The following is a 19,442-nucleotide window of genomic DNA, read 5'->3' on the forward strand; positions in this document are numbered from 1 at the left end:
TTCCTATACTCCTCCTCCTGTCCATTCCTGACACATCCCACTATGGCCGTGTCATCAGCGAACTTCTGCACATGGCAGGACTCCGAGTTATATTGGAATAATCTTTTCATCTGGGTCCAGTTACCATGAACATTGGTGCCTTTAGAGTTGGACCTTTATATGAATTAGATGTAAGCCCCTAATGTTGTTGCATACCTTCATTCAATTTCTCTTCAGAATCAGAATCAGTTTTATTATCATTGGCATTTGTGGTACAATGCAATACATAATAAATTTATATATATATATATATAAATTAAATAAGTAGTGCAAAAAGAGAGAAAAAAGAAAAATTGGTAAAAAAAAAGTGAGGTAGTGTTCATGGGTTCATTGTCCCATGTGTTGAGTGTGTATCTTCAGTCTTGTTACCTCCCTGATGGTAGTAATGAGAAGAGGGCATGTCCTGGTTGATGGGGTCCTTAATGATGGATGCTTCCTTTTTCAAGTCAAGTCAAGTCACTTTTATTGTCATTTTGACCATAACTGCTGGCACAATACATAGTAAAAACGAGACAACGTTTTTCAGGACCAAGGTGTTACATGACACAGTACAAAAACTACACTGAACTACGTAAAAAAATACAACACAGAAAAAGTTACACTAGACTACAGATCTACACAGACCTAAAAGGAGGCATCTCCTTTTGAAGATGTCCTCAATGCTGGGGAGGCTAGTGCCTATGATGGAGCTGGTGGAGTTTGCAATTTTCTGCTTATTTTTAAATGATCCTGTACTGTGGCCCCTCCTAACCAGACGGTGATGCAACCAATTAGAATACTCTCCACAGTACATCTGTAAAAACTTCTCATGCCTCTCACACACTAACGTGTTAAGCAAGTAATTGCTTTTACCCAACATATCCAGAGGCAAAGTGGTCCTTGCCTGGGTAACAACAGCCCTAATGTATCTGATCCTCCAAGCATCCTTCATCCTGCTGTCTCCAGGAGCATTCTGCCAGCCGGCAATATGCTCCTGGTATTTCAATAGTGTTGAGTGGTGGCTCAACTATAGTGGGAACAGCAAAACATGAGGCTTGGTGAAACTTATTGGAGATTTCTTTATCTGACAATTGTGTTTCTTTTCAGTGGCGAGAAGATTTTCGCAAGTTCTCAGGCGCCAGACCTCCTTAAATCACCTGTGCCAGGTAAAGCTAATTGTTGGAAACCTCTGACACATGGCTCCCTGTCCACCCCAACCTACCCCCCAGTGATCAGATGGGTATCCAGGAAATGCCGGGTGTCAAGTGTGTCCCAGGCTGGTACGTCCAACAGCTCTGAGGAAACAAAGTGATTATATGGATCAGATCAGAGGGTGAAGGCGAGGGAAAGGTTCATGAAGGAGATTCTCCCTTTCCTCAGCCTGATTTGAATCCCAATCCCACATCTCATCCCGATCCCAATTCAATCCCACTCATAATCTTATTCCCAAGAAAATCAATCTCTATCCCAATCTCAATCCCATTCCCACTCCCAGTCCTCACAGAAGTCCCAATTCCACACCTATTTCCACTTGTCTCCATCCCATTCCCAAGTCCATAATACCTCTAACTGCCACCCTGCTTCACATCCTGTTCTCTAACAACTCTCATTCTCCATCCTGTTTTGTTCCCTAACAATTCCCACTCCCTTTCATGTTTCTTAACAACTTCCATTCCCTATCCTGGTCTGTTCCCAAACAACTCCCACTCCCTATTCTGTTTTGTTCCCTAACAACTCTCATTAACTGTCTTGTTCCCTAACAATTCCCATTCCCTAACAACCCCCATTCCCTATCATGTTTCCTAGCAACTTCCAATTCCTATCCTGTTTCCTAGCAACTTCCATTTCCTATCGTTTCCTAGCAACTTCCATTCCCTATGCTGTCCTCTTACAATTCCCATTCCCTCACCTGATCTCTAACAAGTCCTGCTCCCTATTGTGCTCCTAGTCCATCTCCCTATTCCAATCCAAATCCAGTCCCACTTGCTGTCCCATTCCCAACTCTGTCCCATTTACATCCCAAACCCAAACCATTCACTCCTTGTCCCAAACCCAATCCTCACCCCAGTTCCAATTACACACCCATTTTCACTCCCTCTCACAGATGATAAAAACTTTCACTGCTACCCTGCTTCATAAGATATAGGAGCAGAATTTGGCCATTCAACACATTGAGTCTGCTCCGCCATTCCATCATGGCTGATTTACTATCCCTCTCAACCCCTTTCTCCTGCCTTCTCCTCGTAACCTTTGACACCCTGACTGATCAGGAATCTATAAACCTCTACTTCAAATAAACCCAATGACTTGGCCTTCACAGGCACCCGTGTCAACGACTTCCACAGATTCACCATCCACTGGCTAAAGAAATTCCTCCTCATCTCTGTTCTAAATGGACGTCCCTCTATTCTGAGGCTGTACCTTCTGATCCTAGACTTTCCATCATAGGGAACATCCTCTCCACATCCACTCCCCATCTCATTCCCAACCTTCCCTCACTCCCTATCGCATTGCTAAGAAAACTCCTGCTTCCAATCCCACTCTTGCTTCCTATCCAATTCCACTCCTGTTCCTGCCCCTCCATTGTTTCTGAGTTCTTTCCAAGTGTGGAAGCACAGTTAGCTCCAGGCAGTGTGCTTTGTGGAGAAGGGTGCTTTCCACTTACAAAGGGTGGCGAGAGCCATTGATGACATCTCCCCCTTCTCCAGTCCTCAACTCTCTGCCCACACCAGGAGAGCTGTCATCTCCTGTCCATTAACCATATAACAATTACAGCACGGAAACGGGCCATCTTGGCCCTTCTAGTCTGTGCTGAATGCTTACTCTCACCTAGTCCCACTGCCCCGTACTCAGCCCATAACTCTCCATTCCTTTCCTGTCCATATTCATATCCAATTTTACTTTAAATGACAATACCAAACCTGCCTCTACCACTTCTACTGGAAGCTTGTTCCACACAGCTACCACTCTCTGAGTAAAGAAATTCCCCTCGTGTTACCCTTAAACTTTTGCCCCCTAACTCTCAACTCATGTCCTCTTGTTTGAATCTCCCCTACTCTCAATGGAAAAAGCCTATCCACGTCAACTCTATCTATCCCCCTCATAATTTTAAATACCTCTATCAAGTCCCCCCTCAACCTTTACACTCCAAAGAATAAAGACCTAACTTGTTCAACCTTTCCCTGTAACTTAGGTGTTGAAAGCCAGGTAACATTCTAGTAAATCTTCTCTGTACTCTCTCTATTTTGTTGATATCTTTCCTATAATTCAGAGACTACAACTGTACACAATACTCCAAATTCGGCCTTACCAATGCCTTGTACAATTTTAACATTACATCCCAACTCCTATACTAAATGCTCTGATTTATAAAGGCCAGCATACCAGAAGCTTTCTTCACCACCCTATCCACATGAGATACCACCTTCAGGAAACTATGCACCATTATTCCTAGATCACTCTGTTCTACTGCATTCTTCAATGCCCTACCATTTACCATGTATGTCCTATTTGGATTATTCCGACCAAAATGTAGCACTTCACACTTATCGGCATTAAACTCTACCTGCCATCGTTCAGCCCACTCTTCTAACTGGCCTAAATCTCTGCAAGCTTTCAAAACCTACTTCACTATCCACAACACCACCTACTTTAGTATCATCTGCAAACTTACTAATCCAATTTACCACCCCATCATCCAGATCATTAATGTATATGACAGACAAGATTGGACCCAGTACAGATCCCTGAGGCACACCACTAGTCACCGGCCTCCAACCTGACAAACAGTTATCCACCACTACTCTCTGGCATCTCCCATCCAGCCACTGTTGAGTCCAGTTTACTACTTCAATATTAATACCTAACGATTGAACCTTCCGTGTGGAACCTTGTCAAAGACCTTACTGAAATCCCTATAGACAACATCCACTGCTTTACCCTCGTCAACTTTCCTCGTAACCTCTTCAAAAAATTCAATAAAGATTTTGTCAAACATGACCTTCCACACACAAATCCATGCTGACTGTTCCTAATCAGACCCTGTCTATCCAGATAATTATATATACCATCTCTAAGAATACTTTCCATTAATTTGCCCACCACTGACGTCAAACTGACAGGCCTATAATTGCTAGGTTTACTCTTAGACCCCTTTTTAAACAATGGAACCACATGAGCAATTTGCCGATCCTCCAGCACCATACCCGTTTCTAACGACATTTGAAATATTTCTGTCAGAGCCCCTGCTATTTCTACACTAACTTCCCTCAAGGTCCTAGGGAATATCCTGTCAGGACCCGGAGATTTATCCACTTTTATATTCCTTAAAAGTGCCAGTACTTCCTCCTCTTGAATCATCATAGTTTCCATAACTTCCCTACTTGTTTCCCTTACCTTACACAATTCAATATCCTTCTCCTTAGTGAATACCAAAGAAAAGAAATTGTTCAAAATCTCCCGCATCTCTTTCAGCTCCACACATAGCTGTCCACTCTGATTCTCTAAGGGACCAAACTTACTATCCTTTTGCTATTAATATAACTGTAGAAACCCTTTGGATTTATTTTCACCTTACTTGCCAAAGCAACCTTGTATCTTCTTTTAGCTTTTCTAATTTCTTTCTTAAGATTCTTCTTACATTCTTTATATTCCTCGAGCACCTCATTTACTCCATGCTGCCTATATTTATTGTAGATATCTCTCTTTTTCCTAACCAAGTTTCCTATATCCCTTGAAAACCATGGCTCTCTCAAACTTTTAACCTTTCCTTTCAACCTAACAGGAACATAAAGATTCTGTACCCTCAAAATTTCACCTTTAAATGACCTCCATTTCTCTATTACATCCTTCCCATAAAACAAATTGTCCCAATCCACCCCTTCTAAATCCTTTCGCATCTCCTCAAAGTTAGCCTTTCTCCAATCAAAAATCTCAACCCTAGGTCCAGTCCTATCCTTCTCCATAATTATATTGAAACTAATGGTATTGTGATCACTGGACCGGAAGTGCTCCCCAACACATACCTCCATCACCTGACCTATTTCTTTCCCTAACAGAAGATCCAACACTGCCCCTTCTCTAGTTGGTACCTCTATGTATTGCTGTAAAAAGCTATCCTGCACACATTTTACAAACTCCAAACCATCCATCCCTTTTACAGTTTGGGCTTCCCAGTCTATGTGTGGAAAATTAAAATCTCCCACAATTACAACCCTGTGCTTACTACAAACATCTGCTATCTCCTTGCAAATTTACTCCTCCAATTCTCGCTGCCCATTAGGTGATCTATAATACACCCCTATAAGTGTTACTACACCTTTCCCATTCCTCAATTCCAGCCAAATAGGCTCCCTAGATGAGCCCTTTAATCTATCCTGCCAGAACACCACCGTAATATTCTGGGAGGTCTGGTTCCAGAGTGATTCCAGGCCACAGCAACTCTCTCCTATGCCTGACTCCTGACTAAAGATGTGCCGTTTGCTCCTGACAGGCATCGCGAGCGGTGATCCACAGTGCTGACATCACGTTCCAGATGCTGGAGGACTGGCGTAGTGTGGACCTCAACAGCATCAGCAAACAGACCCTGTACACCATGGAGAGCTCTCAGGACCAGCACAGGAAACTCATCATTAAATGTAAGAAAGGCTGAGAGTGGTTCTGGGAGGGGGCAAAGTGCAGTACATGGGGAGGAGAAGGGGATTTGTACTGGGCAGGGGGGATGGAGGAGTACATTACAGGGGGAGGGGAAGGGGAGTCAGGAGGGGGGGATGGATGAGTACAGTACAGGAGGAGGAGAAGGGGATTTGTACTGGGCAGGGGGATGGATGAGTACAGTACAGGGGGAGGGGAAGGGGAGATGGGAGGGGGATGGATGAGTACAGTATAGGGGGAGGGGAAGGGAAGATGGGAGGGGGATGGATGAGTACAGTACAGGGGAAGGGTAGTTGTACTGGGGAGGGGGGGATGGATGAGTACATTACAGGGGAAGGGGAGATGGGAGGGGGATGGATGAATACAGTACGGGGGGAGGGGAAGGGGAGTTGGGAGGGGGGATGGATGAGTACAGTACAGGGGGAGGGGAAGGGGAGTCTGGAGGGGGTATGGATGAGTACAGTACAGGGGAGGAGAAGGGGAGTTGGGAGGGGGAGGGGGAGGGGGGTTGGATGAGTACAGTACAGGGGGAGGGGAAGGGGAGTTGGGAGGGGGGAAGATGAGTACAGTACAGGGGAAGGGGAAGGGGAGTTGTATTGAGGAGGGGGGATGGATGAGTACAGTACAGGGGGAGGGGAAGGGGAGTCTGGAGGAGGGATGGATGAGTACAGTACAGAGGGGGGGGAAGGGTAGTTGTACTGGGGAGGGGGATGGATGAGTACAGTACAGGGGAGGGGAAGGGTAGTTGTACTGGGGAGGAGGATGGATAAGCACAGTACAGGGGAGGGGAAGGGGAGTTGGGAGGAGGGATGGATGAGTACAGTACAGAGGGAGGGGAAGGGTAGTTGTACTGGGGAGGGGGATGGATGAGTACAGTACAGGGGAGGGGAAGGGTAGTTGTACTGGGGAGGGGGATGGATGAGTACAGTACAGGGCAGGGGAAGGGTAGTTGTATTGGGGAGGGGGATGGATGAGTACAGTACAGGGGAGGGGAAGGGTAGTTGTACAGGGGAGGGGAAGGGTAGTTGTACTGGGGAGGGGGATGGATGAGTACAGTACAGGGGAGGGGAAGGGGAGTTGGGAGGGGGGAAGATGAGTACAGTACGGGGGAGGGGAAGGGGTGTCGGGAGGGGTGGATGGATGAGTACAGTACAGGGGGAGGGGAAGGGGTGTCGGGACAGGGGGATGGATGAGTACAGTACAGGGGAGGGGAAGGGGAGTTGGGAGGGGGGTTGGATGAGTACAGTACAGGGGAGGGGAAGGGGAGTTGGGAGGGGGGAAGATGAGTACAGTACAGGGGAGGGGAAGGGTAGTTGTACTGGGGAGGGGGGATGGATGAGTACAGTACGGGGGAGGGGAAGGGGAGTTGGGAGGGGGGATGGATGAGTACAGTACAGGGGGAGGGGAAGGGGAGTCTGGAGGGGGTATGGATGAGTACAGTACAGGGGAGGAGAAGGGGAGTTGGGAGGGGGAGGGGGAGGGGGGTTGGATGAGTACAGTACAGGGGCGGGGAAGGGGAGTTGGGAGGGGGGAAGATGAGTACAGTACGGGGGAGGGGAAGGGGTGTTGGGAGGGGGGAAGATGAGTACAGTACAGGGGAAGGGGAAGGGGAGTTGGGAGGGGGGAAGATGAGTACAGTACAGGGGGAGGGGAAGGGGTGTCGGGAGGGGGGTTGGATGAGTACAGTACAGGGGAAGGGGAAGGGGAGTTGTATTGAGGAGGGGGGATGAATGAGTACAGTACAGGGGGAGGGGAAGGGGAGTCTGGAGGAGGGATGGATGAGTACAGTACAGGGGAGGGGAAGGGTAGTTGTACTGGGGAGGGGGAAGATGAGTACAGTACGGGGGAGGGGAAGGGGTGTCGGGAGGGGTGGATGGATGAGTACAGTACAGGGGGAGGGGAAGGGGTGTCGGGACAGGGGGATGGATGAGTACAGTACAGGGGAGGGGAAGGGGAGTTGGGAGGGGGGAAGATGAGTACAGTACAGGGGAGGGGAAGGGTAGTTGTACTGGGGAGGGGGGATGGATGAGTACAGTACAGGGGGAGGGGAAGGGGAGTCTGGAGGGGGTATGGATGAGTACAGTACAGGGGAGGAGAAGGGGAGTTGGGAGGGGGAGGGGGAGGGGGGTTGGATGAGTACAGTACAGGGGAGGGGAAGGGGAGTTGGGAGGGGGGAAGATGAGTACAGTACAGGGGAGTTGGGAGGGGGGAAGATGAGTACAGTACGGGGGAGGGGAAGGGGTGTCGGGAGGGGTGGATGGATGAGTACAGTACAGGGGGAGGGGAAGGGGAGTCTGGAGGGGGTATGGATGAGTACAGTACAGGGGAGGAGAAGGGGAGTTGGGAGGGGGAAGGGGAGGGGGGTTGGATGAGTACAGTACAGGGGAGGGGAAGGGGAGTTGGGAGGGGGGAAGATGAGTACAGTACAGGGGAAGGGGAAGGGGAGTTGTATTGAGGAGGGGGGATGAATGAGTACAGTACAGGGGGAGGGGAAGGGGTGTCGGGAGGGGTGGATGGATGAGTACAGTACAGGGGGAGGGGAAGGGGAGTCTGGAGGAGGGATGGATGAGTACAGTACAGGGGAGGGGAAGGGTAGTTGTACTGGGGAGGGGGATGGATGAGTACGGTACAGGGGAGGGGAAGGGTAGTTGTACTGGGGAGGGGGATGGATGAGTACAGTACAGGGGAGGGGAAGGGTAGTTGTACTGGGGAGGGGGATGGATGAGTACAGTACAGGGGAGGGGAAGGGTAGTTGTACTGGGGAGGGGGATGGATGAGTACAGTACAGGGGAGGGGAAGGGGAGTTGGGAGGGGGGAAGATGAGTACAGTACAGGGGGAGGGGAAGGGGAGTTGGGAGGGGGGAAGATGAGTACAGTACAGGGGAGGGGAAGGGGAGTTGGGAGGGGGGAAGATGAGTACAGTACAGGGGAGGGGAAGGGGAGTTGGGAGGGGGAAAGATGAGTACAGTACGGGGGAGGGGAAGGGGTGTCGGGAGGGGTGGATGGATGAGTACAGTACAGGGGGAGGGGAAGGGGTGTCGGGACAGGGGGATGGATGAGTACAGTACAGGGGAGGGGAAGGGGAGTTGGGAGGGGGGAAGATGAGTACAGTACAGGGGGAGGGGAAGGGGTGTCGGGACAGGGGGATGGATGAGTACAGTACAGGGGAGGGGAAGGGGTGTTGGGAGGGGGGAAGATGAGTACAGTACAGGGGAGGGGAAGGAGAGTTGGGAGGGGGGAAGGGGAGTTGGGAGGGGGGAAGATGTGTACAGTACAGGGGGAGGGGAAGGGGAGTTGGGAGGGGGGAAGATGAGTACAGTACAGGGGAGGGGAAGGGGAGTTGGGAGGGGGGAAGATGAGTACAGTACAGGGGGAGGGGAAGGGGAGTTGGGAGGGGGGAAGATGAGTACAGTACAGGGGGAGGGGAAGGGGAGTTGGGAGGGGGGAAGATGAGTACAGTACAGGGGGAGGGGAAGGGGAGTTGGGAGGGGGGAAGATGAGTACAGTACAGGGGGAGGGGAAGGGGAGTTGGGAGGGGGGAAGATGAGTACAGTACAGGGGGAGGGGAAGGGGAGTTGGGAGGGGGGATGGATGAGTACAGTACAGGGGAGGGGAAGGGGAGTTGGGAGGGGGGAAGATGTGTACAGTACAGGGGGAGGGGAAGGGGAGTTGGGAGGGGGGAAGATGAGTACAGTACAGGGGGAGGGGAAGGGGTGTTGGGAGGGGGGAAGATGAGTACAGTACAGGGGAGGGGAAGGGGAGTTGGGAGGGGGGAAGATGTGTACAGTACAGGGGGAGGGGAAGGGGAGTTGGGAGGGGGGAAGATGAGTACAGTACAGGGGGAGGGGAAGGGGTGTTGGGAGGGGGGAAGATGAGTACAGTACAGGGGGAGGGGAAGGGGAGTTGGGAGGGGGGATGGATGAGTACAGTACAGGGGAGGGGAAGGGGAGTTGGGAGGGGGGAAGATGAGTACAGTACAGGGGGAGGGGAAGGGGAGTTGGGAGGGGGGATGGATGAGTACAGTACAGGGGAGGGGAAGGGGAGTTGGGAGGGGGGAAGATGAGTACAGTACAGGGGGAGGGGAAGGGGAGATGAAGGAGCACAGTACAGGGACAGAGTCATACCGGGGATGGGGAGGGTGAACTTCATACTGAGGGAGGTGGGAATCTGATACTGGGGAGGGTGAGAGCAAGCACGAACTGCTGCTGGACCCTGTCCTGTACAGTCAGAGGGCAGGTGTGGCCTGTCCATCACTGCACACCAGCTCCTCATGACTTGGTGTACAGGAAACCCCAGCCTGAGAGTGTGGACAGTGCTCACACTATTCACCCCCACCCCAAAGTTTGTGGGACTAAGGGGTGGATGGTAGGTTGTTTGATATGGGATGTGTGTGTGTGTGGGAGAGGGGAAAGACTGACTGGGAGGAGGGCTGAGGTAATATTGATGATTTGGAACAATGCAGGTAGCATGCTCAGTAAGTTTGTAGATGATTGGTAGTGTGGAGAGCAGTGTAAACGTTTGGCCAGGTTTACAACAGGATCGAGGTGAACTAAAGAAGTGGGCAAAGGAATTGCTGATGGAATTTAACTCAGACAAAGCTGAAGTGATAGAATTTGGGAAGTGAAATCAGGTAGGACTTACGCTGTGAATGACAAGTGTGTCAAAAACCTTCTTAAACATCCTGTACCTCAGTGTAGCCACTTTCAGGGAGATAAGTACCTGGGAGATCTCGGGGTACAGACACTATGTATCTGGGAGGTCTAGGGGTACAGTCACTTTGTACCTGGGAGATCTCGGGGTACAGACACTATGTATCTGGGAGATCTAGGGGTACAGTCACTTTGTACCTGGGAGATCTCGGGGTACAGACACTATGTATCTGGGAGGTCTAGGGGTACAGTCACTTTGTACCTGGGAGATCTCGGGATACAGACACTATGTATCTGGGAGGTCTAGGGGTACAGTCACTCTGTACCTGGGAGATCTCAGGGTACAGACACTATGTATCTGGGAGGTCTAAGGGTACAGTCACTTTGTACCTGGGAGATCTCGGGATACAGACACTATGTATCTGGGAGGTCTAGGGGTACAGTCACTTTGTACCTGGGAGATCTCGGGATACAGACACTATGTATCTGGGAGGTCTAGGGATACAGTCACTCTGTACCTGGGAGATCTCGGGGTACAGACACTATGTATCTGGGAGGTCTAGGGGTACAGTCACTCTGTACCTGGTAGATCTCAGGGTACAGACACTATGTATCTGGGAGGTCTAGGGGTACAGTCACTTTGTACCTGGGAGATCTCGGGGTACAGACACTATGTATCTGGGAGGTCTAGAGGTACAGTCACTCTGTACCTGGGAGATCTCGGGGTACAGACACTATGTATCTGGGAGGTCTAGGGGTACAGTCACTTTGTACCTGGGAGATCTCGGGATACAGACACTATGTATCTGGGAGGTCTAGGGGTACAGTCACTCTGTACCTGGGAGATCTCAGGGTACAGACACTATGTATCTGGGAGGTCTAAGGGTACAGTCACTTTGTACCTGGGAGATCTCGGGATACAGACACTATGTATCTGGGAGGTCTAGGGGTACAGTCACTTTGTACCTGGGAGATCTCGGGATACAGACACTATGTATCTGGGAGGTCTAGGGATACAGTCACTCTGTACCTGGGAGATCTCGGGGTACAGACACTATGTATCTGGGAGGTCTAGGGGTACAGTCACTCTGTACCTGGTAGATCTCAGGGTACAGACACTATGTATCTGGGAGGTCTAGGGGTACAGTCACTTTGTACCTGGGAGATCTCGGGGTACAGACACTATGTATCTGGGAGGTCTAGAGGTACAGTCACTCTGTACCTGGGAGATCTCGGGGTACAGACGCTATGTATCTGGGAGGTCTAGGGGTACAGTCACTCTGTACCTGGGAGATCTCAGGGTACAGACACTATGTATCTGGGAGGTCTAGGGGTACAGTCACTCTGTACCTGGGAGATCTCGGGGTACAGACACTATGTATCTGGGAGGTCTAGGGGTACAGTCACTCTGTACCTGGGAGATCTCGGGGTACAGACACTATGTATCTGGGAGGTCTAGGGGTACAGTCACTCTGTACCTGGGAGATCTCAGGGTACAGACACTATGTATCTGGGAGGTCTAGGGGTACAGTCACTCTGTACCTGGGAGATCTTGGGGTACAGACACTATGTATCTGGGAGGTCTAGGGGTACAGTCACTTTGTACCTGGGAGATCTAGGGGTGCATTCACTCTGTACCTGGGAGATCTCGGGGTACAGCCACCTTCCTTGAAGAGTGCACTAGGTACATCATGTCAGAATGTCATCTTAGAAGATTGATGAGAACAGGGTTTCAGATTTTGGATCATTTGGATATCTTCTGGAGAAAGTATTACCTGTACAAAAATGATGGGTTACAGGTAGTTCAGTTCTGGTCACCTCACTACAGGAAGAATGTGGATACTATAGAAAGAGTGTAGAGGAGATTTACAAAGATGTTGCCTGGATTGGAAAGTGTGCCTATTGAGAATAGTTGGATGAACTTGGTCTTTTCTCTTTGGAGTGATGGAGGATGAGAGGTGACCTGATAGACGTGTATAAGATGATGAGAAGCTTTGATTGTGTGGATAGCCAGAGGCTGTTTCCCAGGACTGAAATGGCTAACACGAGGGGGCATAGTCTTAAGGTGCTTGGATGTAGGTACAAGGGGGATGTCAGATGTACTTTTTCACAGAGAGTGGTGGGTGTGTGGAATGCACTGCTGGTAATGGTGGTGGAGGCGGATACAATAGTCTTTTAAAAGACTCTTAGACAGGTACATGGAGCTTAAAAAATAGAGAGCTATGCAGTAGGGTAATTCTAGGCAGTTTCTAGAGTAGGTTACATGGTCGGCAAAACATTGTGTTCTGTTTTCTACACCTGAACTCAAGGGGACCAATATCCTTGTGGGCAAGTTTGCTAGAGCTGTTGGGGTGGGCTCAAGTAATTTGGCAGTGGGGGTTAGAACCAGACTGATAGGGCTGAGGATGGGGCAGATGGTTTGCAAGCAGATGCAGTGTGTCATGAGATGGTGAGAAAGGACAGGCAGATAATAGGGCAAAATTGCAGTCAATGAGATGAGCTAAGTGCAACAGGGGGCCAAAATGGAAAAGTGTGATGAATGCAGGTGTTGTATTTGAATGCACACTGTATATGGAATAAGGTAGATGATCTTGTAGCACAGTTAGAGATTGGTAGGTATGATATTGTGGGCATTGCTGAGTCATGGCTGAAAGAGGATTATAGTTGGAAGCTTCACATCCAAGGATACACATTGTATTGAAAGGACCAGCAGGGAGGCAAAATGGTAAAAAATGAAATCAAATCCTTAGAAAGAGGTGACATAAGATTGGATGATGTAGAATCCTTATGGGTAGAGTTAAAAAATTGCAAGGGTAAAAAGACCCTGATGGGAGTTACAGCAGGCCTCCAATCAGTAGCCAGGATGTGGGTTACAAATTACAACCAGAGATAGAAAAAGTTTGTTAAAAGGGCAATGTTATGATAGTCATAGGGGATTTCAATATGCAGGAAGTTTGGTAAAATCATATTGGAGCAGGATCCCAAGAGAGGCATTTATAGAATGCCTAGGAGATGGCTTTTTAGAGCAGCTAGAGATGGCATTTCTGGATTGGATGTTATGTAATGATCCAGATTTGATAAGAGATTTTAAAGTAAAGAAACCTTGAGGAGATGGTGATCATAGTATTATAGAATTAACCCTGACGTTTGAGAAAGGGAAGCTAAAATCAGAAGTATCAGTATTACAATGGAGTAAAGGGAATTACAGAACCATGAGAGAGAAACTGGCCAAAATTGATTGGAAGGAGATACTAGCAGGGATGATGGCAGAACAGCAATAGCTGAAGTTTTCTAGGAGCAATTTGGAAGTTGTTTTGCAGATGAACTCAAAAGGTTCACTCTCTGGAGGCATTTTAACTCCTCCCCTGGAGTACTTGGAGGCACATGATAAAATAGGCTTGGTTTCTTTAAGGGAAAACCTTGTCTGACAAATCAGTTGGAGTTCTTTGAGGAAATAACAGGCAGGGTAGAGAAACGAGAGTCAGTGGATGTTTTTTTGGATTTTCAGAAGGTCTTTGACAAAGTGCCACATGTGAGGCTGTTTAACAAGTTAAGTATTACAGTAAAGATATTAGCATGGATTGAAACACAAAAATACAACTGCAGATGTTGTGGATCAAAGAATATGTACACAACGCTGGAAGAACTCAGCAGGTCAGGCAGCATCCATGAGAAAAGAGTAGTCAACGTTTTGGGCCAAGACCTTTCATCAGGAATGGGGGCCTTTTCTGGTTGGCTACCACTGGGCTACCCCATTCCTGATGAAGGGTCTCGGCCCGAAACGTTGGCTACTCTTTTCTCACGGATGCTGCCTGACCTGCTGAGTTCTTCCAGCGTTGTGTACGTATTCTAGCATGGACTGAAGATTGGTTGATTGGCAGAATGAAAAGAGTGGGAATAAAGGGGGCCTTTTCTGGTTGGCTACCACTGACTAGTGGTGCTCTGCAGGGATTCGTGTTGGGACCGCTTCTTTTCATGTTATATTTAAATGACTTAGACGATGAAATTTATGGATTTGTGGCCAAGTTTGCAGATGATACAAAGATAGGTGAAGAAGCAGGTAGTGTTGAGGAAGCAGGGTGTCTGTAGAAGGACTTAGATAAATTGGGAGAAGAGGCAAAGTGACAGATGGAATAGTATAGGGAAGGGTATGGGCATACACTCTGGTAGAAGGAATAAAGCCTTGGACTATCTTCTAAACAGGAAGAAAATCCAAAAAATCAGAGCTGCTAAGGAACTTAGGAATCCAAAAGGTTAACTTGCAGGTTGAGTTTGTGGTGAGAAAGACAAATGTTAGCATTCATTTTGAGAGGACTAGAATGCAAAAGTAGTATGTAATGCTGGGGCTCTATAAGGCACTGGTGAGGCCTCACTTGGAGTATTTGAGCATTTTTGGGCCCTTATCTAAGGAAAGATGCACTGGCATTTGAGAGGATTCAGAGGAGGTTCACAAGAATGATTCCAGGAATGAAAGGGTTAACATATGAGGAGTGTTAGATGACTCTGGGATGTCTCTGAAGATTAAAAGAATGAAGGCGGGATCATGTTGAAACCTATTGAATATTGAAATGCCTCGATAGACTGGACATGTAGAGGATGTTTCCAGTAGCAGGGGTGTCTAGGACCAGAGGGCACCACTTCAGAATAAAGGGATGTCCAGTTAGACGGAGATGAGAAGGAATTTCTTTAGCCAGAGGTTGATGAATCTGCAGAATTCTTTGCTACAGATGGCTGTGCAGGCCATGTTATTGGGTGCATTTAAGGCAGAAGTTGATAGTTTCTTGATTAGACAGGGCATCAAAGGTTATGGGGAGAAGGCTGAAGAATGGGATTGAGAGGAATAATAGATGAGCCATGATGGAATAGCAAAGCTGGCTCAATGGGCCGAAGGGCCCAATTCTGCTCCTATATCTCATGGTCTTACGGTCTGGTTGCCTTACCACAGGAAGGATGTGCTTTAACTGGAGGGGGTGAAGAAACGTTTCACAGGAATTTTCTCAGGACTGGAGGCTTTCGGTTATAAGGACAGGCTGAGCTTGTTTTCCCTGGAGTAAAGGAGGCTGAGCAGTTGACACAATGGGGGTTTATAAAATTCTGAGGGGTATAGATAAAGTGAATGATCCCAGGGTAGTGGAGTTTAAAACTAAAAGACATAGGCTTATGGTGAGGGCAAATATTTAAAGGTGACCCGAGGAGCAACTTTTTCACACTGAGGGTAGTGCATATGTGGAATACTTTGCCGGGGAAGTGGTGGGGGGGTTGTACATTTGCATTTGAACAGGTATATGGATAGGAAATATTTAGAGGGATTTGGGCAAATATGAGCAAATGGAAGTGGCTCGGAAAGGGACTTTTGTCGGCACAGACAATTTGTGACTAAGGGCCTGTTTCTGTGCTGTACATCTGTATAAGTCTGTCATTGTAGGAGGTGACTTTTCTACACCCTGAGGAGAAGCCTGGTTCCCTTCAAACCGGTGCCATGAGATTGTTGATGCCCATGGGTACAGCTGCCCAATTGTGGTGTGGGCACAGCTTGACCCCTGAGGTTGGCATGACAATGACAAGGTTGTAATATCAGGACTTGGATAGACTACGTCCCTGCACTTGTCTGGGAAGTTGTCACAGTACATTTAGCATTGATAGTCATTTCCATACCTGCCTGACAGATATCTTTATGCCTGTCAGACAGATGATTCCATGTCTGCCAGATGTTTCTGTGACTGTCACACAGATGTTTGTGTGTCTCAGGCAGATATGTGTGTGTCTGTCAGGCAGGTGTTTGCATGTCTCAAGCAGATGTTTGTGTGCCCCAGGCAGATGTTTGCCTGTCTCTTTGGCAGATGTTTGCATGCTGGTCTCTGCTCCTTGACTCCGATGCCTCTTGTTTCCTGACAGTGTATCAGGAATTCGATCGGCTCCTGGAGGAACAGTCTCCCATTGAGTCCTACATCGAGTGGCTGGATTCCATGGTCGACAGATGTGTCGTCAAGGTTGGTGAGCAGATGTTCTCTCCTCCAGGATGTGTAAAGACTGAATGGATGGAGATGATTCTCAGGAAGGGTTGGGGGCAGTATCACTTCACCTTCTGCATCCAGGCCAAGACACCATATCCTGTTCCTTCATCCCATATCCATCTCAGAGGGTGGGGAGAGTGGGCAGCTGGCTCACATGGGGAATGACTCAAATGCACAGAGGGATGGTGTTGGGAAGAGGTGCTGAGGGAGCGGGGGAGGCATATGTGGGATATGATCAGCAGGATGGTCTTTTATTCCCCTAACACTCAGTCTGTGTGTGCGTGTGTGTGTCTGTGTTTTTGTGTGTGTGTACGCTGTGTGTGCGCGCGTATGTGCATTTGTGTGGGTGTGTGTTTCTGTCTGTCTGTGTGTGGGTGTGTGTTGTATCTGTGTCTGGATGTGTGTGTGTGTGTGTGTGTGTGTGTGTGTGTGTGTGTGTGTGTGTGTGTGTGTGTGTGTGTGTGTGTGTGTGTGTGTGTGTGTGTGTGTGTGTGTCTTTCTATCTGAGGGTGTGTGTCTGTGTGAGTGTGTGAAAAGGACTTGCCTCATAATTTCCATTTAAATTCTCCCACCCCCTCACCTAAAACCTCTATCGTCTGGAACTTGAGACTCCTACCCTGGGGAACAGGCTGGCTGTCCACCCAGTCTAATCTTCTCACCAGTGCTGGGCTTTTCATCCTGTAGGTATCGGCAGCACGTCCGGGCAGCCTGAAGAAAGTAGCTAGGCAGTTCCTGCTGATGTGGTCCTGCTTTGGGACAAGGGTGATCCGGGATATGACTCTGCACAGTGCTCCAAGCTTCGGTAAGCTGCTGCTCTCCCACTGTGTGGGGGAGCCAAGTCACTTACTGACTCAGACAAACACGTACTGGAATGTGAACATTCATAATTCCATCTTAATACATTCAGTATCCAAGATTGTTTCATGTCATTTTCCGTACACAAATGCAAAAGAGAATGAAATAATTGTTTCTCCAGATCCAATGCAGCCCAAAAAAACCCACAATAAGATGAAGAACACAATTATTAAAAAACATAAAGAAATATAAATACGTAAGGTAGTTTATATACATAGATTGATTATATGTCCATGAAGTGACACCAGGTACAGGAGTGTCTGTACATAAGGTGACTGGCACTGGCAGGAAATGATACAGTAGTGTTGGGGAGTGTGGAGGGGTCTTTTCTCCATTGGAATCTCGAATGTAATTATTTCTCAGCAACAAAAGTTTACAAACTATACAATCTCATGTTTCTGTAAAGGAGCTTGACTGAAAACCTTCAAGAACAACACATACAAAATGCAGGAGGAACTCAGTAGGTCAGGCAGCATCTATGGAAAGATTATAAACATCTGCACTTCAGGCAAAGACCTTAGGTCATAGCTTCAGTCCAGTTCTGATGAAGCATCTCAGCCCAATATGTTGATAGTTTATTGATTTCCATGGATTCTGCCTGATCTCCTGAGTTCCTCCAGCATTTTGCGTGTGGTGTTCAAGGAACATTCGCTGGCTCTGGGCCTGTACTCACTGGAATTCAGAAGAATGAGGGGAGAATCTCATTGAAACCTATCGAATATTGAAATACCTAGATAGATTGGATGTGGAGAAGATGTTGCCCATTGTGGGGGATTCCAGGGCCAGAGGACACAACCTCAGAATAGAGGGACATCCATTTACAACAGAGATGATCAGGAATTTCTTTAGCCAGGGGGTGGTGAACCTGTGGAATTCACTGCCACAGATGCTGTGGAGGCCACGTCATTGGGTGTATTTAAATTGGAGGTTAATAGGTTCTCGATTTGTCAGGGTGTCAAAGATTCCAGGGAGAAGGCAGGAAAATGGGGTTGAGAGGGATAATCAGTCATGATGGAATGGTGGAACAGATCCAATGGGCTGAATGGCCTAATTGTGCTCCTATGTCTGATGGTATTATTCCAGTATCTGCAGAATCTCTTGTGCTTCCAAATATTTTCAAGAAGTTTTAACTTAAAACCTATTTTGTAAAGTGATGAGCTGATGGCAGTGTTCAAGAATTGGAAAGGATTTGGCACAAAAGTTTTAGTTTAAACATTGTTATTTTACAAAAAAGCAGGCCATTCAACCCATTGAATTAGTACTGTGTCTAAGGACAATTACATCAATACCATTCACCACTTCATCCCTTATGATTTTTTAAATTTTGCTCTCTTATTGCACTATTTAATTTTTAATATGTATTTCTTATCGTAAATTATCCTTTTTTATGGTTCTGTATTGTCACAAAACAACAAAAATCACGACATTTTCCAGTGATATTAATTCTGATTCTGATCAATCCTGTCTCGTGTGTCCACCATCTTCCTGTCTCCTGTCCGGGTTTCTGTAAGCTGTCACACTAGAGATGTGCTTGGAATTTGGAGCACACAGAGGAAATAAGCACGTTGCAGGGAGAACATGAGGCCGGGATTGAACTATTGTCTGTGGAGCTGGGAGATAGCGGTGCTAGCGTTAGGCTGTGGCTCAGCAATGATAAGGTTACGGCTAACATAGGGACAGAAACTACAAAAGGTGCAACGATGCAGTGGGTAGAATCTACAACCAGAGGACAAAGGGTTACATGGACAACAGCTTGCTCTTCATATTGTTCTGTTCAGGCTTGCGTACCTAGACAGCTAGGATGCAACATCCATTGTCGACCCTGAGTGATGGAGGTCTTGCTCACTCACTCAGATAAGGTGGATGATTACCTCAGCGCAGGGAGAGTCTACAACCAGAGGACAACAGTTTATTGTGAGAGGTGAATGAAATGAAGGCAACCTGAGGGACACTCAGAGGGAGGTAGTTATGTAGACAAGCTGCCAGAGGAAGTGCTAGAGGTGGGTACAATTACAATGTTTATAAGACATTTAGGCAGGCTCATGTAGAGGAAAGGTTTAAAGGGATATGGGTCAGATACAGGCAAATGGGACTGACTCAAACAGACCATGGGTGAGTTAGGCTGAAGGGCCCTTTTCTGGGCTGTATGACTCCACCTCCCTCTCACCTTAAACCTATGTCCACTAGTTGTAGACTCTCCTAGCCTAGGAAAAAGACCATGTATCCTATCTATGCGATTGATAATTTTTTAAAC

At 47.8% G+C, this 19,442-nt stretch overlaps 1 protein-coding gene and 1 long non-coding RNA gene across 4 annotated transcripts in view; one reads left to right on the top strand and one right to left on the bottom strand.

Annotated features, from left to right (window-relative positions):
- Positions 1–19,442, top strand: part of rfx4 (regulatory factor X, 4) — a 128,126-nt gene that overhangs the window by 49,393 nt on the left and 59,291 nt on the right. For all 3 annotated transcript variants that reach the window (XM_073059807.1, XM_073059806.1, XM_073059808.1), the window contains 4 exons: positions 1,126–1,184; positions 5,510–5,654; positions 16,215–16,309; positions 17,018–17,135. In XM_073059807.1, coding sequence (XP_072915908.1) covers positions 1,126–1,184; positions 5,510–5,654; positions 16,215–16,309; positions 17,018–17,135 — 417 coding nt within the window. The remainder of the gene's footprint in view (positions 1–1,125; positions 1,185–5,509; positions 5,655–16,214; positions 16,310–17,017; positions 17,136–19,442) is intronic.
- The window catches only part of LOC140735006 (uncharacterized), a 133,023-nt gene that overhangs the window by 10,651 nt on the left and 102,930 nt on the right, over positions 1–19,442 (bottom strand). The window lies entirely within an intron of this gene.

The sequence above is a fragment of the Hemitrygon akajei genome, chromosome 10 (assembly GCF_048418815.1).
Source record: "Hemitrygon akajei chromosome 10, sHemAka1.3, whole genome shotgun sequence".
NCBI lineage: Eukaryota > Metazoa > Chordata > Chondrichthyes > Myliobatiformes > Dasyatidae > Hemitrygon > Hemitrygon akajei.